Source organism: Sebastes fasciatus, chromosome 11 (assembly GCF_043250625.1).
Source record: "Sebastes fasciatus isolate fSebFas1 chromosome 11, fSebFas1.pri, whole genome shotgun sequence".
Lineage (NCBI taxonomy): Eukaryota > Metazoa > Chordata > Actinopteri > Perciformes > Sebastidae > Sebastes > Sebastes fasciatus.
Window position 1 is genome coordinate 34997427 of NC_133805.1, and position 26214 is coordinate 35023640.

The 26214-nt window shown below is 40.4% G+C and overlaps 2 protein-coding genes across 4 annotated transcripts; both read right to left on the bottom strand.

Moving 5' to 3' along the window:
* Window positions 1-195: 195 nt before the first annotated feature.
* Window positions 196-13269, bottom strand: LOC141777784 (palmdelphin-like). Of its 3 annotated transcripts, XM_074652339.1 has the most exons (10): window positions 13224-13256; window positions 5556-5604; window positions 5363-5443; window positions 4116-4572; window positions 3856-3983; window positions 3640-3754; window positions 2658-2682; window positions 2484-2576; window positions 2029-2189; window positions 196-1448 (listed from the first exon to the last, which is right to left on the bottom strand). In XM_074652339.1, exons 6-10 carry the CDS (start codon window positions 3745-3747, stop codon window positions 345-347), a joined length of 1491 nt encoding a protein of 496 aa, XP_074508440.1. In that variant the 5' UTR covers window positions 3748-3754; window positions 3856-3983; window positions 4116-4572; window positions 5363-5443; window positions 5556-5604; window positions 13224-13256; the 3' UTR covers window positions 196-344. The 3 variants fall into 3 exon arrangements, with proteins under 3 accessions (XP_074508440.1, XP_074508438.1, XP_074508439.1); XM_074652337.1 differs by lacking the exon at window positions 4116-4572 and having other exon boundaries at window positions 13224-13269; XM_074652338.1 differs by having other exon boundaries at window positions 2484-2682.
* A 4978-nt stretch (window positions 13270-18247) lies between these two features.
* On the bottom strand, window positions 18248-26196 carry LOC141776304 (phospholipid phosphatase-related protein type 5-like). Its single transcript, XM_074649758.1, has 6 exons — window positions 25567-26196; window positions 24545-24677; window positions 23238-23488; window positions 22953-23129; window positions 21255-21395; window positions 18248-19759 (listed from the first exon to the last, which is right to left on the bottom strand). The coding sequence occupies exons 1-6, from the start codon at window positions 25768-25770 to the stop codon at window positions 19730-19732; spliced, it is 936 nt and encodes a 311-aa protein (XP_074505859.1). The 5' UTR covers window positions 25771-26196; the 3' UTR covers window positions 18248-19729.
* Window positions 26197-26214: the final 18 nt, after the last annotated feature.

The following is a 26214-nucleotide window of genomic DNA, read 5'->3' on the forward strand; positions in this document are numbered from 1 at the left end:
CTACATTTTATCTAATGCATACATTACACTGTAACCCCCTTTGCACACAACATGAATCAAGCTTAAGATTTACCAGACCTGTTCCTAGTTCTAGTAGCTTATTAACAAAATGTCAGCAAACTAATCAATCAAACTAATTATCCATGTATGGGATGAATGCTCTGATGTTGATTTCAGGTCTTTGGTTTTAGTCAGTGAGTTCTAACATGCAGCCTTGTTTTCAGAGTGCAGCAGCAGGTCAGTTCAGCATGTCAAATACACTTGTGTGCAGTCAGTCATCAGGACAGAAGACTGATACAGCTGGGTATTGAGTTGGACACTCAGGCATGCATTAGTTAGTCCCGTTAGCAGACAGTACAGCAGGGTTTGTGCTTTTTCGGGATCTTTCTGATACCTGGTCCCACCTGTCTCTCCATCCGTCTGTCTCCAACTCCCTCAATACGTCCCACATTTCCATTGGCTGAACTTCCTGCTGGATAACTGTTGCCCCCGAGCTGGACGTGGCGCTTCTTCTCCCTCATGCTGCAGTCATCACCGTTGTCTTCGTCGTCCTGAATGATGACCAGTTCTGCCTTCAGGGAGCCCTCAAACTCCTTACCCTGCCTACTGTCATCCTGCGCCATCTGGAAGCCCATGAAGATGGCTGTGATTGGCTCGGTGGTGTCCAAGGCATTGAGGATGGTGTAAGGGGTGTCATGTTCGTAGAGAGGGGAGGGCACTCTATCAGAGTGGGTGGGGCCACTGTACAGGGCAGTGGGTGGTTTTCCATCGTGGCCGTGATGGGACGGTGGGTTGGAGCAATAAAGTTGTTCTTCGTCCACACTGATGTAATCATTAAGAGGAATATAATTGGCTGGAGTGTAGCGGAGCTGTGTTTGGTAGGCAGACACTGCTTCCTGGTCATGTGATCTGGGAGGAGGGCAGTCATTGGCTCTGCTTCCATTTACCTCACTTTTGCTTCGGATGATGCTGCTGGTGGGGTGGCTAGCAGGCCGATCTTCCTGAACACTGTGACAGTTTCTCACCGGGTGAGAACTGTAGTGACGATCTTTCTGGTTGCCATAGTGATGTCCCACCCCCCTGTGGCTTCCGAGGCGATGACCTTCCCTCAGGTTGCTTTGGTTATTTCTCTCTTCCTGCCGTCTGTTATGGCTTTCCTGGTGACCATGGCGATGCTCTACCCCCGGTTTGCTCTGCCGGCTAAAGTCTTTTTCCGTTATGTCGTTTCTGAGGGGACGGGCGCCATAATATCCTCGCTGGTTTCCGAGGTCAGACCTCTCCACGGCCGCTCTCTCATCTTGGTGGTTGTAAAAGCAATGTTCCTCCTTTCTGCTGTGAGTTTGGTGGTAGTTTTGGTTACGTGCTTGGCGATGTACTGTGGCGCTTCTCAGCAACTGTTCCACCTCGTTGGCTGACAGCTCAGACACACAGCTACGATCATGTGACCCCTAAAAGTAGAAATATATGGGTCATTATTAGGAGGAAGTAGAAAAAGCAGACGATCCAGGGAAAATAAAACGCTATGCTGATGATGCGCAACTTTATATGTCCATGAAATCCAGATCCACCAGCAGTCTGACATATTAGAGAACGGTCTAACTGACATTAAGCGTTGGATATCTAAAACTCACTCAACTCAATGAAGAAAAATCCTGTTTGGGTCATTAAACACATCAGAATTTAATAATACATTTGATAACCTCTGTTAACCCTAGTGCCAGAAATGTAGGAATAATCTTCTATCTATCTTACTCAAATATAACATTTTAGCTTCTTTTTATTGGCTTCGAGTTGATTTTAGAATGCGTTTTAAGGTTTAACTCATTATTTTGAACCTCCTAAACACTCATTTCATGAACTCATTCACATCATAAACTTTAAAGACCATATAAAGACCATTAATTGGTGACTTCTAACTTCTACTCTGTATTATACCCATCATTTTTGCTATGTTTTTTTATGAAGCACTTTTTAAGTAAGTAAGTTTGGAAAAGTGCTACACAAATAAAGGTTATCATTAATGAATACCTCTTGTGAATTCAAGGCATAAACACACTTCCTGCCGTCGTCGTAAACCTTGAGCCCAGCGTGTTGGTTTAACTCCTCAGGAGGAACTGCTGCGGTAGAAAGTATTGTGCTCTTCCCAGTCAACAGGTCTTTAGTCACATTGATCTCCATGGCAAACAGAGCTGAGAAAAAGACAGAAAGAAGACAGAGTCTATGTTAAAGGCAGGGTGGACTATCTTGAGAAACTAGAAAGAGTAGTTGCTGATTTTATCGCACCACCATTGACACATCTTTTTAATCTCATCCTGCTGTCCTCTGCAAAATAGCGAACTAATAGCTGTTCAGACACATTTCTAGTGTTCGATACTAAAACGCAGGTTTTCAGTGGATTGTTCCTTTAGGGTATCAAAACTCATAAACCACAAAGTACACTGTGCTTTGAATGACTTTATAGGAATGCATAAAAATGACCTCACTCTTTCTTAGTGTGTGTGGTTCAGAATCTTTGTTGGCTGGTGGAGAGAGGGATTCTGGGACATCGGGGATCACTGTGGCAAACTGTAATGGCTCTGTGGGACAGAAAACACAGCTGCTAACAGCACATTCATCTTTGGTGTTGGTTAAATCATCCAAATGATGTTGTGACTTACCAGGAATGAAGCTGTCCTGGGCCTCCTAGAGGACAGACACAAATCAGTGAATGCAACGTACAATACTGTACAGCTGTGTCAGACCAGTCGCCATGGAAACAATGTTGGCACCGGACGATCATAGGACTCACCCAAGGGGACCGCTGTGTGTGTCCAGTATGAAACCAAAAGTAAACGTTGACTTTACGCGTGTTACGGAACCTTACGTAAGAAAGTTGCTGTTGATAAACCAGGGCTGTCAAAGTTAACGGGATTATAACGCGTTAACGCAAATTTGTTTTAACGCCACTAATTCCTTTAACGTATTAACGCAACTTGCGATTCCTAGGTTGTAGCGGAGGAGGCTAAATAACGTTTCGAACTTCCAACGGGGTCCCCTTGACCACTGACCTCCAGATATGTGAATGAAAATGGGTTCTATGGGTACCCACGAGTCTCCTCTTTACAGACATGCCCACTTTATGATAATCACATGCAGTTTGGGGCAAGTCATAGTCAAGTCAGCACACTGACACACTGACAGCTGTTGTTGCATGTTGGGCTCCAGTTTGCCATGTTATGATTTGATGATATTGTTTTATGTTAAATGCAGTACCTGTGAGGGTTTCTGGACAATATCTGTCATTGTTTTGTGTCATTAATTTGTGATTAATCGCAATTAAATATTTGAATCGATTGACAGCTCTATTATTAACGCTAGTTACGGTATGTTGTTATTTTAACACAAACCATGATCTTTTTTTCTAACCTTAACCAAGTAGTGTTGTTGCCTAAACCTAACCAATCATTTCACAACGTTAACCACGTGGCATTGTGAGTTCCTGGAAGCGTGAATACGAGGCTGAAACGTCGACATTCAATGTGTCCTGTGGTTTGCAGAAACGTACAATGCTAAAATTTTTCTGGCGACTGGTTTGGCTGTGTGTCTGTGAGAGACAGTGTGTGTGCGTGTGTGTGTGTGTGTGTGTGTGTGTGTGTGTACCTTGATAATGTCCCCTGGACTTTTCTCCACAGCCTTCAGTCTGTTGAGGATGAAACTCTCGTTGGTAGAAATCGTGGACTCCTCTCTCTCCAGAGACTCCACCTCCATTTCTATCCTAATGGGTCAGAGGAGATATTTCAGGTTCCACAGGTCATATTGGTGTGTGTGTGTGTGTGTGTGTGTGTGTGTGTGTGTGTGTGTGTGTGTGTTTTGTACCTGTGGACGTTGAGCTGCAGTGCTCTGGTCTGCTGCTGGTCAGACAGAAGGCTCTGTTGCTGTCGGGAGTCTGTTGCATTGTGGGAAGCTGAGCCCTGTAGCAGCCACTGCTCTCTCAGAGCTTTTTTCTGATGATTTCAGAGGACAGAGCACAGGATTTAATAATGTAAATATTCATTAATCTCTTTAAATGTAAAGTCCTTTAAAGCTGCAGAAGGCAGTATATTTTTGGTATCATTGGGCAAAAATTCCATAATAACCTTTCAGCATATTGTAATTCAAGTGTTCTGAGAGAAAACTAGACTTCTGCACCTCCTCATGGCTCTGTTTTCAGATTTTACAAAATCTAGACCGTGACGGGAGACTTTGGCCAATCACAGGTCATTTCAGAGAGAGAGCGTTCCTATTGGCTGTGCTCCGGCTGGTGGGCGGTGCTTGGTATTTCCTCAGCAGATCCCAACATGGCTGCCGGGTCACAAACTTTCTCATTTAACAACTAAACAGTGCACTACAAGATGTTTCTGAAAACATTTGAGGAGAGAAATAGGCATTATATTCCATATTTCCATTCCATATATCCATATTTGATCAGTGCTGCCTAGTTTGACCATAGTTCATAGACAACAGCTGGACAGCAGACTCCAGATCAGCTCTGATTGGTTGTTTTCCTCCGGTCTGTGACATCTTGCAGATGCCGTTAGGAGCACCGGAGGACACCTGAGGACACCGGAGGATTAGGATCAGATTATCTGTCTCATGCCCTACTGTCAGGATATAGTGACCATTTTATAAAAATAACTTTTTTAATCATATTTGCTCCATTTCTACCCACTGCAGCTTTAAACACCAGGGGCGTGACGTATAAACGTCATAAAAATATCTAGGGCTTTTATTGTGAAAGGTAAGGACGGACGTAGGGTATCTGGTCTGCGCTGCCTTTGTCAAGGTTGAAAGGAGTAATAAAGTTTGCCGTCTTGGTTCAGACTACGATAGCCTCCGTGTAGTTGTTTCATAAATCTCGGTGTACCTCAACCCGTTCTGCACAACATGATTGGTTGATGCCTTTATTCACGGTGTGAAAGCTCAGAAATATCAACTTTGTTCTGTAAAAAAGAACGTTGCTTTTTCGCTGTGTAATATTTAGGTTCTGTGTGAAAGTACTCAACAGTTAGAAAAAATATATTGGAAAAAAATATACTTTACACACAACCCCAAGGTGTGAAAAAGGCTTTAATTGCTGTTAACATGTGTCATTTCCTCTGATCATTGTTCTTCTCATTCTGATTTCACTAAATGAGAACTGAGCAGCTGATCAGTGTAGTCAAACAGTTAACGGTGACCAAAGTGTCCGTCACAGGAAGAAGAAGTATATGTGTGGACAAACAGATGGACAGAGTGATTATTGATGCTAATACCCATCCAACCAGAGGTTTATCACACACGTCATCTGGTGTTACTGCTGACCATTTATAGATGGATTGAGACAGTGTGAATGAGTGGAGTGAACCTTTAGATGCTGAAGTTTGAGTTTTTCTTGGTCCAGTTCCAGTTTCCTCTCTCTGATGTCCTCCTGAATGCGATGCTTCTCCTGTTAAGCACAAACAGTTACATGAGTGAGCTTACTTTTGAATCAACGTTTAGGTTAGTAAACTGTAGCAGATATTGTAGGTATGTGTGTTTCATATTGAGTAAAGCATTACAGTGATGGCCTGCAGCCTCTCTTTCAGCAGGTTAGACTCCTCCATACTGCTGCAGGACAGAGAACACGAGAGCGAGGACAAAGTGGACAAGAAAAGAGACATTTGTTAGACACCTTTTACCACAGTTCCACATTGAAATAAAGGACGATTAACCAATCAAAGCCCAGCCAGATTACCGTAACAATAATGACAATGACGACAACACAAAGCAGTCCAAATGGATTTCAGTCGATAGAAGCAGGAAAAACACCAGTTTATAGGATCAGTGAGTCCAGATGTCTTCAAATGTCTTGAGCTGCTGAGCTGAATCTTACTGATCTTACTGGACTATAATGTATCTCAGTATTTCATTCTGAATTGAATTTTCTGGTATTTAATATTACAAAGTAAAAAAAAACATTGCAAGAACAACCAAAGTCCGTTTTAAACCTTATCGATCAGCTTACATCTAATAAATGTCAACCAGCTGAGCTGTAGAGACATGAACACGTCTGCAGTTAACACAGTTCCAGCTCAGTAGCATTTACATTATGATATCTGTGTATGTATTTCATGTAATGCTAAAGAAGTGATCTTCCCTGTCAACCCTATAATAACAACATATCTTAATAATTGAAACATTAAGAAACAGTAGTATGATTAGGGATGCATGATATACTGTAAGGGCTGCACGATTATGGCCAAAACGATAATCACGATTATTTTGATCAATATTGATTGATTGATTTTAGGGATAAAATATTTTTTTTGCACTTCCACATTTAAATCAACAGAGCGCTGCTTTCACTTCCATGTTGTGCTACATCCCTGCTAATTAACAACTCTTTGCATCAAAATAAAAATTAAAACAACGTTCGTCTTAACTTGAATTCAGTGTAGGAATGCTAATTTTGAAAAACGTTCTTAACCGATCCTCGTTAACCGATTATTAACCGTTAACCGACAAGATTTGTGCCTCGCATGCAGCGGTGCGCCAGCTGCAGTGTATGAGCACAACAGACAACTGAGAACCAAGTTCACCCTTCCGGGAGTGTTAACTTAGCAGCCACGGTGCTGCATGTAGTGTCGCGGACATGCAGCCACTTTCCCAGTAAAAGTCTCCACCGCACATTTAGTTTAGTTTAGCAGGTTGTCAGCTGTGTGTCTGCCCAGCATAACGACACTCTTTCTGCCCAGATTAATGATAGATACTGTGTGTGTGTTTGTGCTACTTTAAAAAAACTTTAACAGGGAAAAAGTCGAAGAAACCTCAGTATTGGCAAAGACCTTTACTTTAAAGATACACAAAATCTTTTCAAAAAACTTTTCAATATGCTGGCACCATAGCGTACCAATATATGCACAATGAACACGCACAACTGCTTCTTCTTCGGTGGTTGGTGTGTCTGCTGTCCCTGCTGATCCCATTTCAACTCCAACAACCTTGTGCTCGTTGGTATCGTTACTGCTAACTGTTACTAGCTCAGCCTTAGCTGTGTTTCCTCCCTCCGTCAATGTATTCAATCAAGAGACGGCTGTCTGACAGGACGACCCCCTGATTTACAAGACTCTCCTTTAACTACAGCTGCTCTGAGTGTGTGTGTGTGTGTGTGTGTGTGTGTGTGTGTGTGACTGCCTGTCTGCCACACATACAATCAATGCTTCGATCATTTTGGAAGCAACCCTGTATCACGTTTATCCTAAATCCTACCAACACATTTACATGATCACATTTCTAGATGGAAGTTTTATGTACACAGTCTATATTTAACTACATGTCTAAACCTGTAACAGCTGCTCTATTGGGAGTAGATCTTTGACTTCCTGTTCAGAAATGCAGCACTCTGGCTTTTTATATACCGCTAGGTCAAATCTAGTATTTATAACCAGTGGGTCAGTGGGCTGTCTGCTGATGTCCTGCTGGTCCAGCTGTCCACGGTGTGAACCGTATAATTGCCTTGTTGTGGTTTTACATTTTTTTTTTTTTCAGCAGTCTATGGTTTAAATATAGCTTACAGCAAATATTAAAAAACATCCAAAAAGTATTAAGCCTATTTCATGACAGTTCTGAGGGTCGAATGTGGTTTCTTTCATTCTGATGTTTTATGTGATGAATTCTCTGATTACTACCAAGGAATACAATCAAAGACTCATCTCATCTTCTCATCACCCCACCAGTCAGTTCCCTCTCATCTGTCCCCAGCATACAAAAACACATTAACAATATAAAATACTAACAGTACATTATTTATTTATTTTTTTTGGGGCATTTTCCATTTTTTATGACAGGACAGTGGATAGAGTCTTGAAAGGGGGGAGAGAGAGAGTGGATGCGGAAAGGGCCACAGGCCGGATTCGAACCCGGGCCGCCGCGGTCAGGACCAAGCCTTAATACATGGACGCCCGCTCTACCAACTGAGCTAACCCAGGCGCCCTAACAGTACATTATTAACTTTGGCTACGAGGTAACCCCCCCACAGTGTATCCAGCAGATTCAGTTGGCAACAACACTCTCAACAACACAAAGAATGCGTGCTTGTGGGGGATCTCTTGTTGGGTCTCTAGATTATAGAGTACGGTCTAGACCTGCTCTATATGAACTATCTTGAGATAACTTCTGTTATGATTTGATGCTATATAAGAATAAATTGAATTAAATTCAACTGAATTCAACATGTCAGTGGCAGAATATACATGACAGCTGATCAGTCTGAATAAATGACACCATCTGTTCAACTGTTCATCACCTCCGGCGCACAACTTTCTAACAGGTATTTGATGAAAATAGAAGGGATCCTTGTTACAAAACCAACAAAGTGTGGGCATTGTACTGTACATTTCAATTGCAATCCACGGTGTATGTTGAATGTGGACATTTCTTAACCAAAAATATGTTTCATGAATATGTTTCATATCAGCCTCGTGTCATGTCTGCAGAAACACACAATGTTAGGTCCAGCTTAGGTTTAGGCAACAAAACTATTTGGTTAAGGTTAGAAAACAGATCATGGTTTGTGTTAAAGAAAAATAACATAACAACCATAACAACGTAATAGGGATGCAATTCTATGTTTACATACCATATACATTATAGACTGGAATTTTAATTCCTGTTTAAGTTTTGACCAATTTGTTGCTGCATTAAAGAGGTTCATACTTGAATTGTATTTGAAGATGTTTTACCAAGTTGCTAAAGCATGATTGATTATTTTAATAATTAATAACAATTAAGTAAATTTATATCTATGTATTTATTGGTCACATTTTGTTTTACAAAGTTAGGAAAGCAATGTTTAAGTCCAGCCTGCTGTTGTCTTACACATAAAAGATTGATCCCAGTCACTTCCACACAGAAGTATGAGCGTTGGTTGACTAAGAACTTCTGTGGTCGAGGGCAGCTCTGTGTACCGCAAGAATTCCAGGGATGACGATTTATTTATTACAAAATGAAATAAATGTTAAACACACCGCTCTTTGTCCCGCCCTGCAGAGTCTGCTGTATGTATCTATAGGCAAGGAGGTTGTGTGTTTAATATAGATGCGGGGTCAGGAGAGTTTATAGCGGGTTCAAACATGTTTGCATGTTCGGAGGGGGGGTCATGTGGGTGGAGGGTGTTCTTACACATGACTGCTTCTATTTCCAGATCACCACCATTTGCCAAACTGAGTGAAAATCCAGGTGGTTGGTGTAAGGCACATGTATACGTATACGTCCTGAGCCCCGTGCATGTGAGCTCGGAAGTATACCCCATAGCTGAACAAACAATCTGCTAACATGTTACTGACCCACTGCCTCAGGTCAGCCAGGAGAAAAGGGTCTCGGATTAAGTCACTTTAACAAACAGTCCGTCCACACTGAAGGAGAGAGACTAAATATTGTTCTGCCATCCTGTCAGCCTGAGGCGGGGGCTTAATCTGACCCAGTCACACAGTTCTCTATTCATCCAGTCATTTGTCACATCATCTCCTACATGAAGCAAAAACACATTTGCCAACCAGCCTGTCAGTAATCAATAAGGATGACCGACTTTTTTTTTATCACTCAATCACAAAATAAAAGTGGGGCAGAGCTTATACCAACCTGTCAGTCAGTCAGTCAGTCAGTGAGGTAAGCAGTCAGTAAAGCAGTGGGCAAACTGAGCTAATCTGCTCATGAGGCTGGTAATCTGTGGCAGCCATCTGGTTGCCAGCTACAGGACAGACAGAAGGACCATGTGGGCTGATCAGTAGGACTACCATGTGCTGGGGTGATGAAACTAAATCACTGGCCACTGTGGGCCTGTAGAGACAATGAAGCCTGTTTCTTGCAGCTGTTAAAGTAACATGTAGGCTATAGAAAAATGTAACTTTATATTTTCTCTCTCTTGTCTTGTCTTTTCTTCACGCGGACATACATAGGATGTGATCATACACAACAAAACCAAATGCTAATTTAACATGCCAGAATTAAATCCCTCTTTCAGTACCATGGATAGCACCACTCGGCCAGGTGGGTCAAAACACACATATACATAAATTGCAAAATTTGAATAATGATCTCTAAATGCAATAGCACAACAAACTGTTGACATAAAAATAAATAGGTTATTATATCTGCCTACTTGACAGACTAAGAAAACAGATGATCTGTCTTCTTTTTCTGCGTTCCTGCGGAGGGTCACCTGTGGCCCGTCGCCCCTGTTTTAACCCACATATCTGCAAATCTGTGAGCAGGGAAGGAAGCAACCGCTGGTCCATTTACTGAGATGACCAGCAGACGTTCAACACGTAGCCTAGACGCAGTGTCATTGTTGTTTGAACGCGTTCTCAGCCCCCTCCCTCTGCGCAAAAACGCGCTGTAATGGCTGATTTTAGAAAAGCAAACTTGATCATCAACGTAATATGTCAAAGCAGCCACAGCACATACATGTCTTGAAAACATTCTGTCCCCACCAGGGATAAAAATAATTCAGCAGGGGCAGGGATATATAGACCAGATGGGGGGGGAATCGTACCCTGTCAGTACCTGACAAATCAGCAAATTACTGAGGATTCAAGATGTAAGCCTACTGTAGAGAAATACATAGTAGTGGATGGGAGCGGTGGGGCCAATAGTAATGAGCCAAATCAACAATGTGAAATAAACTAAAGAAAAGAAGACAGATGATATTAGTAGCAATGTGTCCAGTGAAAACCACGTACAGAACTTTAGGCTCAGTAACAATGAATTCTGTATAACTTTGGTATTTTTTAACCTGGACCCTATTTTCCAATGTTTTTGTGTCTAAGTGATAGGGATGGTAATAATCGTTTTATTTAGTTAAATTTTAACAATTTTAACAATTCTTGAAACTGGTCAAGTATTGAGAGAGAATGCTGCAGACGGCAGCCACTAAACAGGCTGTAATGTAATCACTCGGGGCAACCTGGCAACGTCAGTTTACATCCACTAAAAGTTCTTGTTTTTACCGCTGACAGGCTCAGATTTGTATTAAACTTTTTACTTTACCTTTCGCTTGATCCGATCCGCTTGTTATTGTGTGTCTCGCTCGGAGGAGCCTCGCTTAATATTCAGCCATGACACTGAACATCTTTTACATAACACTAAGCTACGCTGTCTGTAGTCCAACACAACAAACTCTGACAACACCGGCACTCCTCTCTATGACTCTCACTCACGATTCCATCATTGTCTATTCCGGCAACAATCACATGACACAATAACAAACATAAAGCGAAAGTAAAGAAAAAGGTTTTATTTCTCTGTAGGGTTTTTTTCCATAATGTTGTCAGGCACTTATAATACCAATCTGAGCCTGTCAGCGGTAAAAACAAGAACTATTAGTGGACGTAAACTGATGGAGCCAGGTTGCCCCGAGTGGTTACATTACAGCCTGTTTAGCGGCTGGCGGCTGCAGCGTTCTCCCTCAATACTGGACAAATTTCAAGAATTGTTGTCCCCATTAGTCACTTGGACACAAAAACATGGGAAAATAGGGTCCAGGTTGAAAAATACCAAAGTTATCCTTTAAGTAATACAGTGGGCTTCCAAACACTTTTAAGAGGGACCTTCAACTGGTCCGAAAACGTCAAAATCTTGTAAATAATGTTTTTCACTCGACAGCGAACGACTACGAACCAGTGTCAAGTCAAGCTAATGACAGCTGGAAGCTGAGACAGGAAAAAAGTGTACTTTGAGTAGTAGTCATTTGAAATTTGTGAATGAATGCACCGGCTCACACCCTTATAATAGGCTCATCCTAAAGAGTATTTATGTAATAGGCTACAGTAATTAGTAGGGGATGGAAAGAAAATCGATTCACCTATGCATTGAAATTTTTTAAAACTATTTTGAAATTGATATCATATCCGTTCCATAGCCATCAACCAAAACAAACCCCAGCCGGCCGCAGCGAGAAAGTAGAAAACGTCGAAGGGTCTGCGTTGATATGACCTGAACCCTCCCATGTTAAATCCAGCGTGATAAACACTACACATCCAGTAAAGGATGGAAACACAGGAAAAGCAGAGCTAGACATCACGGCTAAAGCTGCATGCTAACTCTGTCACGGACAGTAAACGTTATCGTATCGCGGTAACGTGCGGTTGAGCCAGCCGTCGCTCTCATCTCCGTGGTCAAATGGGCCAATGCTACAACTGTAGAGCACCCAGATACTGACATACTTTATGTTAAATGCATTCAAACGGCCCCGATGGAGCTGACCATGGATGGATAAAGAGAACGGAGCTGACGGGAGAGCTAGAGACCACCTTGGAGAAGTTAGAGGAAGTAGACACGTGTGACTACGTCCGGTTTTCAAAATAAGGTGTTAACAAAGGGAACTGTATATACAAAAATACATATGTGGAAAAAAGATTAATTGGATTATATTAACCAGAAGTATAAAACATTACATGTCCCTTATAAATTAAAAAGAAAATACCATTATTGGTGAGGGAAATCTTTGATTTTTGGGTTGCTGTAATAAAATAAAATAAATAAGTCCTGGCAATGACTAATATATTTGACTTCTCTGGCTACATACATGCTGGAAATCAAACATTCTTACTCTATTAAATTAGATATTTTCCAATGTAAAAGTCTTTAGAAGTGTATGATTCAACTTTTTCCCCATGGTCTAGTGTTAAAAAAGTTAACAATAATAAATCATAATATCAAATCACAATACATATCGAATCAGCACCCAAGTATCGTGATAGCATTGAGCATCGGGAGATAGGTGTATCGTCCCAGCCGTAGTAATTACTGACAATAAGTCCAATGTCTCAAAATAAGAATGTAATTGTGTATACAAACAGAATCAGTGTAGCTCTACCTTGTTAAGCTTACAGTGAGTCCTATGGGGCAAGCAGCAGCAGAGAAACTGAAGCTTAAACAGAATTAAGGAATTATCTCTCTCTCTCTCTGTGTGTCTGTGTGTCAGTGTACTCCACCTCATTGAGCCTATCCCTTTACAACATTGTTGCTGGTCAGTACAGATAATAAACTCACCACTTTGTCAACATGAGGAGCTCTCAAACTGTTGTTTGAACATATTGTTGTCATTTGGAACTATGAAACAATGTTGTTGGAAAACTTGAGTCCCTTTTAATACTGTACACTTTATTATATATCTACCCAACTAACAGTTCACACACTGCAGAGCCATTAAACAGCTTACTAGAGAAGAAAGTGTTCCTTTAGCTTACCTGTAGTGGCCTGCTTCTGTCTCGTGCTGGACTGACTGAGCCTCTGTCCTCAAGACCTCAAGGCTGGAGGTGGAGGTGGGCGGGGCTACAGGCAGCTGATTGACAGTTGGCTGTCCTTCTGTCAGCCAATAACAATGAGATCTGTCTACTAGAAAGTCTGCTTTGTTGAACTATAGTTAATCCAGATTAACCACAGATTTTTTATCTGTTCAAAATGTACCTTAAGGGGAGATTTGTCAAGTATTTAATACTCTTATCAACATGGGAGTGGACAAATGTGCTGTTTTTATGCAAATGTATGTATATATTTATTATTGTAAATCAATGAACAACACAAAACAATGACACATTTTGTCCAGAAACCCTCACAGGTACTGCATTTAGCATAAAAAATATGCTCAAATCATAACATGGCAAACTGCAGCTCAACAGACAACAACAGCTGTCAGTGTGTCAGTGTGCTGACTTGACTATGACTTGCCCCAAACTGCATGTGATTATCATAAAGTGGGCATGTCTGTAAAGGGGAGACTCGTGGGTACCCATAGAACCCATTTACATTCACATATCTAGAGGTCAGAGGTCAAGGGACCCCTTTGAAGATGGCCATGCTGCCAGAATTTAGCATACGTTTGGAGTGTTATTTAACCTCCTTTGCAAAAAGCTAGTATGACATGGTTGGTATAATGGATTCCTGAGGTTTACTAGATTTATATGGTGCAATCTTCAACTCTAGCTTTAAAACTGAGCCCGCTATAACATAAAAATCACAAGTTGCGTTAGTGTGTTAAAGAAATTAGTGGCATTAAAACGGATTTGGGTAAGCCCTAATTAATAATACTGACATCATGGGTTTCAAAGAGGATTTTTGGTGTGAAATTCTGGGGAAAACACTAATTTATTTATTTTTGAATTTTGAATGTAATTGGCAGCCTCATTACAAAGGATATTATAAATCCATTGGCGCTCACAAACCCATATTGATTTAACCCTGGTGCTGAGAACTCAATAACTTGCTTTGTGTTTTCCTGGAAGGTTATTATTATATAACTAACTATATAACTAAAGACAGCCAGGAGAATTTCTTACAAACTTACAAATACTAAGCTATATATATATATATATTTATATATATATATATATGTATATGTAAAATGATGCTAAATCATTGACTGAACAACTAAAGTTTTTTGTTTGATGTGATTCTGCAGCCATAAAAACAGGCTACATCTTGGGTTACAATATTTAACTGTGTCTTTAAAACCAGTTGAAGGGTAAATTAAAGGGAAATACTGACAAATAGTTTTGATTGAGTGATTTTTTGATACTTTCATTGTTGCAATTCTGTTTTCCTAGTGATGCACTACTTGTTTCAGTCCTCTGAACAAGAAAAACAACATCCAGTTATGGTAGATGGACTTGCATTGATATAGCTCCTTTCTAGTCTTCCTAACCCTCAAAGCTCTTTACACTACATGTCAGCATTCACTCATTCACACACACATTCATACACTGATGGCAGAGGCTGCCACGCAAGGTGCCAACCTGGCCATCAGGATCTGATCTAAATACTCATTCACACACCGATGGCTCAGCCTTCAGGAGACATTTGGGGTTTAATGTCTGAGCCTCAGCAATACTTCATTGCTTTTATTGTAGCTGTAAGATCAATTGTTGTTGTATCCTAAATATGTTTTGGTACCTGTATTTATAGAAACATCTGATGTTCATAAAGAAAACTGCTATACCTAATGGCTTATAATGGCCCAAATGTTTATTTCTGAATGAAGGTGGAGGTTTTTGTTTTTTTATTGGAATGAACAAAACAAATCTGTACACATGGTTTTACAATAAATAATATATTTAGAAAATATATATTTGATAAATTAATTGTCAAGGGCACTACTGAATGTTTACATTTCATAGTATTAAGTGGTTGTGATGATATTGTGATAAAATATTTTATATATTGACCCATGCCTAATAGTTTAGCCCTTGGCAGTGATATTCCAGTAATCTTTTCTCTGTTGGCGTTGCTCGCTGCATCAGTCAGCTGCAGTTAAGTCAGTGTGCAGCAGATGGCGGTCTTGTATGATTTATGGATAAACCCTGTCTGTCTGACTGGTCCTCAACATATTGACTGGTCTGGTTTACAATCCTGAAGAGACCGGGAAAATAAACCTGATATGTTTCACCTTAAGTGACTTCATAACTCTTATTTGTCTTAGTATCAAGATTATAGTTATTATAGATTACTTTTATTGTTGTTTTTGGAAGGCTAATTTGTTAAGGGCAGTGGCTATATCTGAAACCATAATGTGATGAATGTATTTGTAAATTAGAGTAAATACAGCACAGTCAAATTAAATTAAAATGTGACATTTAAGTAAGCATCTATTTATTATTTAAGAATTTGCAGGGGGAGTTCGGTTACTGTAAGATCCTTAAGAACAATGTCGTGGTACAGCAGAGCAGCTCAGAGTGAAGAGTGAGGCGAAGTCACCGTCATCCCAATAACCTGTCTGACAATGTTCATTTTTATAACCTCTTACTTTCTTACTCGTTTCCCGATCAGAGCACAGAAACTCAAACATCACCAACAGAAGTAGTCATCACATCACTGCACTAACAATGTCAAAGGTTATCTCAGGTAAGGAAATGACTGAAACACCATGTATGTATGTTTATGTATCATAATCACATGTAAAGAAATGAATCAAATATTCAGCATGAATCTGAGGCGGAAATCAGTAACACACATAAATCTACTGCTAATTCAGAAGAGACAAATATGTGTTCATATATACAGTATATCAGGCTACTTTTTTATTTTTTTATGAATGGTCCTCTCCAGAACAAGACACATCATACTAGCAGGTGAAACCAGGTTTTATCATAATTTTTGATCAAATATCAATTTCTTAATTTAAAATTCTGTCCCTGTTAACAGACACAGTATAATTTATTAAGATAGCAGGATGAGTAACAAGGGGCATTGCATGAGGGACAAAACACGGTAAGTGTATAAAAAATAAATAATCTCTTTTTTGGCATGTGAGTTTGAAGTGAAACACGACACTGTACATGACACAAAATCAACAGTAATAAAATTTAACCTGAACAGGAAAACACATCTAACAATGTTTTATTAAAGGGACAGCGTGCAGGACTTGGCATCACCCAGCGGTGTGGTTGCAGATTGCAACCAACTGAGTTGCCGTTCACCTCGCTCAGAGGCCATCTTTATACCATAATAACACTACTTTAGGACCAACAGGAAGTCAGACGGTGGCTGGCAGTATACCACGGTTTAGCACTCTGCGACTTGTTAAAACTTGTAAAAGCTATATAAGCTATATATAACCAACACATACAGTATGGAACCTATGCAACCATCTACCATCTTGACATGACAGCGAGGCCGTACGGTTTTAAAAGATTTTGCAGATGCTGGACGTGTTCACTTGTTGGAACAATGAATGCCTACATGTATAGCTTGAGGAGGCCCTGTCTTGCTATTGGACAGTGGGAGGGAAACTATGACCACTAACCACAGATACAGCCAACATGAAAGTACTTACATTATTCCACACAGTTTTCCCCATTAAACACCCTATAACATATGGATTACTACTATATTCTATTCTATGTATAATATGAATTCATGGTCCACCGTTTTACTAAATGTCATCTTGTTTGAAATGTCTGTAGTTTATTGCCTCTGCCTCGGTAAAGGTGCTACATGTACCATCATTTACCTTATAGCATCAATATATCATAATTAACCCTAAGAGACCCGCGGGGCCGGGGGCAACGCCGACTGAGTTTACTGTCTTTGAGAGGCTCTAGTAGGTTCAGTTTTAGGGCTAGAGTGAAGCTACAGATATCATATCAAATCCTAAGGAATCCATCTGTACCAACCATGTCATGCTAACATGTCAGGAAGGGAGGCTAAATAACGCTCCAAAGTTAGGCTGAATTTTAGTGAGGAAAAACTGGCATGGCCATTTTCAAAGGGGTCCCTTGACCTCTGACCTCAAGATATGTGAATGAAAATGGGTTCTATGGGTACCCACGAGTCTCCCCTTTACAGACATGACCACTTTATGATAATCACATGCAGTATAAATGTGTTATTTTCTCCTATTCTAAAAATGGTGTGTTTGAATATGTCTGCATACTGGGGTCCCTAAACAGTCTTGGAATTACATAAATTGGGTATCACTGTAAAACTGAGACTCTTGTGGATCCAATGAGCCCAACTGTATTCATGTGTGATGATGTTAGTCCCCATAGGAGACATTCCATTGTAGTGAGACAATTTGTTTTAAACTTGACCTCACTGTATAAAATTACCTGTGGTGACCTCTAGGATAATCACAGCTTCATGAAACTTTACAGCCACAAACTAGAGACCTAGAGCATTCAGAGGATGGATGGATCAAACTAGAGACGTAGAACATTCAGAGGATGGATGGATCAGACTAGAGACCTAGAGCATTCAGAAGATGGATGGATCAAACTAGAGACTTAGAGCATTCAGAGGATGGATGAATCAAACTAGAGACCTAGAGCATTCAGAGGATGGATGGATCAAACTAGAGACCTAAAGCATTCAGAGGATGGATGGATCAGACTAGAGACCTAGAGCATTCAGAGGATGGCTGGATCAAACTAGAGACCTAAAGCATTCAGAGGATGGATGGATCAAACTAGAGACCTAGAGCATTCAGAGGATGGGTGGATCAAACTAGAGACCTAAAGCATTTAGAGGATGTATAGATCAAACTAGAGACCTAGAGCATTCAGAGGATGGATGGATCAAACTAGAGACCTAGAGCATTCAGAGGATGGATGGATCAGACTAGGGACCTAGAGCATTCAGAGGATGGATGGATCAAACTAGAGACCTAGAGCATTCAGAGGATGGATGGATCAAACTAGAGACCTAGAGCATTCAGAGGATGGATCGATCAAACTAGAGACCTAAAGCATTCAGAGGATGGATAGATCAAACTAGAGACCTAGAGCATTCAGAGGATGGATGGATCAAACTAGAGACCTAAAGCATTTAGAGGATGTATAGATCAAACTAGAGACCTAGAGCATTCAGAGGATGGATAGATCAAACTAGAGACCTAGAGCATTCAGAGGATGGATGGATCAAACTAGAGACCTAGAGCATTCAGAGGATGGATGGTTTTCCTAGCTATATTGACCATAAGGGGGTTTCTGAGCAGTTTACACAACAGAAGTGCTCGCCATCCAATCGCCGAAAAATGCAATTCTTGCAGAAATCTCCAAATGTCAAAAGTTTTTGATACCAAATCACAACATGGCTTTTTCTATGGTGTTCCTCAAGGTCTTGGTGTCTTAATGTGGTATTTAGAAGAAATTATTGATCATATTTATCAATTCTCGAGTAGTACAATGTTTTTAAATTTAGCACCAAATCTGTGTAACTAATGGTATCAACCCAAAAATTGCTGCAACAATTTATGTGACACAATAGAGCATTGGGATGACCATCATATACTTCTATCATAACATTCTAAGACCTTATACACTTTTACAAGTGTACCTCTTTCAGCGGATAAAGCAGATATCCAGCAACTGGCAGCGCACAATGCAAAAGCAGATGCATGTAGTGACCGTTTGTTTGCAGCAATTCCATTAAATCAAGGCCTTTGCACACCAAGTCCATATTTTTTGTCCAAAATTGTCGCGCGTTTAAAAAATAAATCCGACCTCTCGTTTGTCAATCATGTTTATGCACTGACTCCGAAACTTTCGTCCGTCATTAAAGTTTTTGCAACAGGATCGATTTTCTGCGTCAAAAAGCCTTTTGAGAGTTGTTTGACCACTCAGAGCCACCGTACATGCCAACGTCATCATCCAAAAATGGCATCAGTTAAACCGATTCACTTCCATCTCCCGGCACAAAAGCACTTCACGACAAACAAAGTAAAGAATATAGAGATGTGGAATTTAAAGATTGATTGTGGCAGATGGTTGCAGAACAGCTTCGAATCAGAGATGATAGGTACGGAACGCAAAACACAGGATGTATAAATTAGATTAGACAGCAGTGATTGTGCTCCAAGCAGCTAAACAATAGCTTCTTGCTAATGTCATTCATTCGTTAGCCCCATTTTGGACTAGTGCTATCCATCACACCCACGTAATTAATTCAGTTTTGTCTTGTATTGCGAATTTTTGAAACAAATACAATAATAAAACGCATGGGACTCAGTGTGCAAGGTTTCTGTGCGTAACGACTTCTTATCGGATGGAGGATTTTTAAAAAAATGCATAGGAAAGATACGGACTTGGTGTGCAAAGACCTTCAACTCAAGATTGAAGTGGTAATGACTGCTTCATTTACAAATGCTGCAAAAAGCATCTCAAATGAAGGAGATTTACAATCTCAAAATATGAAGGTCCAAGTGTGACGTAGAATAGGTGACTTCCATTTCCCCTTCGTCATGTAGCGGGGGGGGTCATAGTCATGTGACTTCTGAGACGGATCCTGGGCTCTATAGGAGCAGAAAAGAAAAAAGATTTAAATTAAAAACTGCCGATAGAATTTGTAAATTACTGAGGAATACTGAGATCTTCATTATTTGAGTTGTCCTGAAAGCCGTTGAAAGTTTCCAGTTAAGACACTGTGACAAGTGACACGTGACAAGTTTTTTTGCTTTTGGTATGTGTACTTTCAACCAGGGCTAGTTCTAGGATCAGACCTTTAAGGGGGCTCAGCCCCTAATGAGAATGTGACATGTGTAATAGTCAAAGAAATTTTGAGCATCAAATACTTAATTTCCTGCATTCTGGTGAATTTTTATGCAACCATTTCTGCCTTTTCTGCTTCAAGTTATGGTGCAAATGTCTTTATTTAAGTAAGGAAAACACTAAATTCAGGCACCAGGTGACAATTCTAAATATAATGGAATATAATGCAGTAGCCTCTCAGTCATTCTGCCTTGCTTTCAAATATTTATTCTCCTGTAGATCAACTTTTCTCATGTAATGTTATCCCGTTATAACTTTATCTATGGTCATAACGACCGATTTGACCCAACGTTCTCTGTCCGAACATTCAGCAATTTTATTTGCTAATGTTTCAACTTCCTTGTTTTTAGACTGCGCTATCATGAAATTCTTCTTCTTCTCCTTTGGCTTTATTGGCGGACTACCAATGTTAAAGATGCATGCCGCCGCCCACTCTATCGCAGTTTGTAACACCATGACTTTATAGAGAAAACTGGATATAAACCTTTTTAAATAAAGCCCCTTGAACATGTAATTGTTTGTCACCTGTCTCTTACAGACATTTGCAAAATCTAAAAATGATTTCAGAAAATAATAATAATAGGCCTCATAATTAGCCCTCTGAAACCCACAATAGACCCATTTTTGTCTTTTTTAGGGGGGTATTAATTAATAAAAAAATGTAATTTAATTTAATTTAATTTATTTTATTGATTAATTTTACTTGAATTAATTAAAATAAATTGCGAAAGTGTATAAGGCCTTAGAACATTATGATGGAAGTATATGATAAGCCATTCCCATGCTCTATTATGTCTCATAAATAGTTTTTGCCCCAAACTGCATGTGATTATCATAAAGTGGGTATGTCTGTAAAGGGGAGACTTCTGGGTACACATAGAATCCATTTACATTCACACATCTGGAGGTCAGAGGTCAAGGGACCCATTTGAAAATGACCATGCCAGTTTTCTCTTGACAAATTTTAACTTAAATTTGGAGTGTTATTTAGCCTCCTTCCTAACAAGCTAGCATAACATGGTTGGTACCAATGGATTCCAATGGTTTTCTAGTATTTTTTGGAGGTGCAGAGATGAAATTTAGATGTACTTGAGCACCCGTTAAAAGAGTCTAAAATCACCACTGCTTTCAATTTATGTCATGTCAAAAGCAAATCCCTGACACATTGGTTTTCATATACAGATTGGTACATTGTGCACTGAAAACAAAAAACCACAACAGTTTTAATATGTAAGCTACCTGGGTAACAACGTATTCGTCACTTGTCTCCATGATGTGATTTCTTTGGGCTGGAGCCTCATCGGTGTTAGCTGTGCCTGCGTCTGAGGGACTCGGAGAAATCACAGGTCTCTTTTTAAAAGACTGAACCACAAACACCACCTAGAGAGAGAGAAAGAAGAAGAGACACATACAACTTAATTATCTCAAATGGATCAAATATGTAAATCTAAATATGTAGACAAATGCAGTAATCCAACAAAAGAGTAAGCCTAACACAAATAACTGTATTAGGGGTCTTTTAATATTGAGGTTCTGAGACAGAGCTTTTTTTACTTGGTTTCTGTGACCCAGCTTCTTGTATCCGCCAAGACTGTAGAGCATGACTTGTCACACAAAAAAGGAATTCAAGTTCATTCAAGCAACAACAACATGTGTGTGCAGTGTGTGTATGTGTGTCCTGCAGCATTTTACTCCATTAGACCAGTTTTCTATTAAGGAAAGAGCCTAAATATATTTAGCTCAGTAACATAATGATGATGTGGCAGAGTGGTGGTCTGAGTCTCTGAAAAGAGGCTCTGAGATTCTCCGGTTGGTTTGAAAAACTACCTTAAAATGTGAAGGATGTGAGGGAAAGTAACAGATTTTAAATCAACACTGTAATCAGAGTTCAAGGAAGTGACAGGATGTGAGGAACAGGACAATCTCATTGGGAAATGCAAAGCTTACAGAAAGACTTGGTGTCTATTACTTTTAATTTATTTGACTGTCTGTCTGTCTGTCTGTCTGTCCGCGACTAATCTCACATACTACTGGGCCCGTCATCCTAATATTTTCTGTGCTCATTTATGACTGTTTAACACATTCTCACTCCCAACTCCTCAAATACTGCCACTTGGTCAGCGCCCCTCGGCGTCGGAGACCGACACACGGGGTACCCCTTACTCTTGGACGGATCAGGAACGGCGTGTCAATATACGCTCATTACATGCATAGTGTCCTTTCAAAATAAACTTCCGTTTTCACAGAAAGGTAGGTTTAGGCGACAAAACCTCTCAGGTAGGGTTAGGAAACGGTCGTGGTTGGCGTTACCTTCACTGACTAACAACTCATGGTACAGATGGGACTGATAATACTGACGAGTCACGTGACTAATGACTGATGTGACAAAATAAGTCAATGTCAATAAGTGAACTTTTAGTTTCACATGTGAAACCAAAAGTAAACATTGACTTTACGCATATTACTTAACATTGTTACGCTTGTTACATTACATAACGTTATAAAGGAAGCGTAACAACGTTACAAAGCGTAACAAGTAAGGGATAATGTACAGCGAGACGTTCATTGTTGTGAAAGAATCCCCGACAGCATCCAGCATCGCCCTGAAGGGGATTCTTTCACAACAATGACCCGCTAGCTGTACATTATCACACTTATTACATGGCTACTTATTAAAGAAATCAATATTTTGACCCAAAAACGGTCCGCCAGAGTCCGACATCAGAGCTGCGCCCATAGCAACGGTCTGTTATACAGAAAATTAAAGACTGCATAACGCCGTGATTCACCAATCAGAATCGAGTATTCAACACAGCCATGTAATAATGTCTCTTAAACTGTGCAGTCAACAGACCGCACACAGCTCTACAAAGAACCACTGAAAAGTCTCAGTGTTATTAGATTTATGTACATGCACTACTATGAATGATAACTGACCAGAAAGACAGCAATAGCTCCCCCGATGGCCTGTCCTGCAATGACATCACTCCAGTGGTTGCGGTACTCGGCCACTCTGTTGATGCCTGTTAGCACGGCCAGACTGACCAAAGAGAGGCTGAGGAGGGGACCGGTCAGACGGCCTCCTCTGGAGCCGACACAGGACATGACGTACATCTGGAAAGGACGCTTATTTTATTTCTGTGACACTATTCAGAACCAGTGTTATAAGGTAAGGTAAGGCTTGTTGATCATTTATAATGGTCTAGTCTCAGAGCCACTCACTGCCAGGTAAACAGCTGTATACAGACTCAGCGCAGCCTCTTTGGAGGGGAAAGCCTTCCTGGCTCTCATGATGTCATCAGGGTCACCAGTACAAGCGTCCGATTGGCTGACAAAGTGTGCCGTGTCCAGGCAGCCGAGGGCAGTGTAATTGGGCTGGCAAACAGACAGGAAGTGAGGAGCCAGACATCCTGTGACCAGCTGACCCGCGTTGACAAAGATGTCTGTCGTAAACAGACCGAAGACATACACACCTACAGAGACACATACACAGAGGAGAAGATGATTTACATTTGTGTACAAATCAAAAGATTTAAAAGCAGCCTGTTGCCATATCAGGTTACAATCACATATACCGTAGTAAGTCAAGCTTTAGTGGAGGAAGGATTCAGATCCTTTACTTAAGTAAGAGAAGCAATAGGATACTGCAATATAAAAATACATTGCAAGTAAAGGTTCTGCATTGAAAATGTTACTTAAGTAAAAGTACATAAGTATTATTAGCAAAATGTACTTTAAGTATCAAAAGTAAAAGTAAGAAAGATTTGACTGTTCTAGTTGGTCGAGGTGGAGCTAATTTGAGCTATTTTATATACTGTAATGCATCATATTTCATAAGATCATCATATGTTTTACATGTAAAATCTTAATTTGCAATACAACATATTAATAATTGTACAATATTTGAGTAAATGTACTTGGTTACATTACACCACTTCATCAGCATAGGTAATGCTAACATGTTGGCACGGTACTCTCTATCACGTAATATAATGTATGCTACAGTGTTAACATGACAAGCATGCACAAATGTGTATGTATGAATGAATTTGCTAGCTGAAAAAGCAGCATTAACAACATCGCTAACACAAAGTTACCACGCAGAGGCGAAGTGGCTCGCCACAAAAATTACACTTTTCTGGTGGGAGAAATTCTTTGTAACACAAACAGGCTAGGTCACAGGATCTGTTTACTGATTGGCTGCAGTACTCTCTGGCCAAACTTTGCCACTAAAGGTCAAACTCTTCCCAACTTTTCGTTTGGCTGCACTTCGCCGCAGAATAAGTTTTGGATTGTATAACAACATTCACTTTTTTAACCCATAAAATACAACCTGGACTGCCTACATCAGTAGAGAAAACCACAGGAGGCCTACCAGCCAGATGATTCCTATCACTACTGACTGACACTGACTGAAAATGAGTATGAAGCACGTTTGATTAAACCACAAAATTATGAATACAAAATAACAGCTAAATATTAATACAGGTTTTTGTTATTTTAGCGCAATATATTTGTAATTAGATTACCAAGGAAACGGAAGGTCCTGCGCACCATAGGGTTCACATAGCAACAGTCACCCATGACAACAACCTTCTCCTGGTCATATAGGTTGTTTGAGTTGTAGTGAAGGAGGAAGATGACAAGCTCCACACCTGAAATCTGTGAAACAGAATGAAAAAAAAAGATATGCCCATCTGAGTCCCCTTTACAGACATGCCCACTTTATGATAATCACATGCAGTTTGGGGCAAGTCATAGTCAAGTTAGCACACTGACACACTGACAGCTGTGACCCGGCCGCCATGTTGAGATCAGTTGAATTAAAAACCAAGCACCGACCACCAGCTGGAGCAAACTTTCTCATTTTACAGCTAAACAGTACACTACAAGATGTTCCTGAAAACATTTGAAGAGAGAAATAGGCATTACAGTAACAGAATACTGATTCATATTTGATCAGCACTGCCTAGTTTGACCGTTTGGTCGGAGATTGCGAGTGATTGACAGCCGGCTCTCATAGACAGCAGATGGACAGCAGACCTCAGATCAGCTCTGACTGCTTGTTTTCCTCCGGTCTGTTAAATCTTGCAGATGCCGGCGGACACAGAGGCAAATTATTTTTTTCAGGTTACCTGTTTCATGTACTACTGTCAGGATATAGCGACCGTTTTACAAAAAATAACTTATTTTAATCATATTTGTTCCAATCTCGCCTACTTCAGCTTTAATTGTCACTCTTTTCTTCTCTTGCTGAGATTGGCTACCACACTAATTTCAAAGGGCATCAAGCAATCTCTGAATGCTGTAGGGAGGCGTAACCCATCTTATTGTGCAGAATCAACAGACACATCGGGAAATTACTGGTATTGTACGGTATTTCAATTCATCTTTAATGAAAGAAACCAGGCAGGGATGTGAATGTGAAAACCTGAAATATAAAAACATGGCCAAGTAATGTTAAAAAAAGGACTTATTGCCCCACATGTTTCTCTTTAAAGAAGCATACCTGTTTCCTTCAGTTGATTGTGTTAAAATCAGTCAGACTTACCAGTACGACAGGCAGTCCACCCACCACAGAGTACAGTATCACCGGCTGCACGCGGCTGTCCTGTTCAGGTCCAGGATCTGGTTTAGTTAAAGTCGGGTCTCTGCAGATGAAGCCCTGCTGTGCCGGACTGAAAGTGTCAGTGAACTCACAGTAGTACACCAGCATCACTGTAGCGGCCAGAATCACCACCTGGAAGTACAGCATGGTGAACTCGGCTCCAACAATCTGATTTTACAAGGTCCTGGGTACCGTTACCACGGCGATTAGGGATTGAGTCTTACAAGGTCCTGGGTACTGTTACCACGGCGATTAGGAATTTAGTCGTACACGGTCCTGGATACTGTTACCATGGCGATGAAGAATCCAATTTATAACTTCCAAAATTTGCCAATTTCTATTTGTGTCACCATGGTGAATAATCCCGTTGTACTCGTTCCTGCTTAATGTCACCCACCATAATGCTTCATAATCCAATTTTGTAACAGTTCTGATGTATAATCCATCTGAAGAATACTCCAGTGCAAATATCAAACCGCAGATGATGATGCTGATGACTATACTGCAGATGATGATGATGATGGTTTGCCCCTCAGAGACAGAGATAGTTGTTCCTTCTTTGTCTTTTCTGTGAGTGAAGGGAAACCTGGT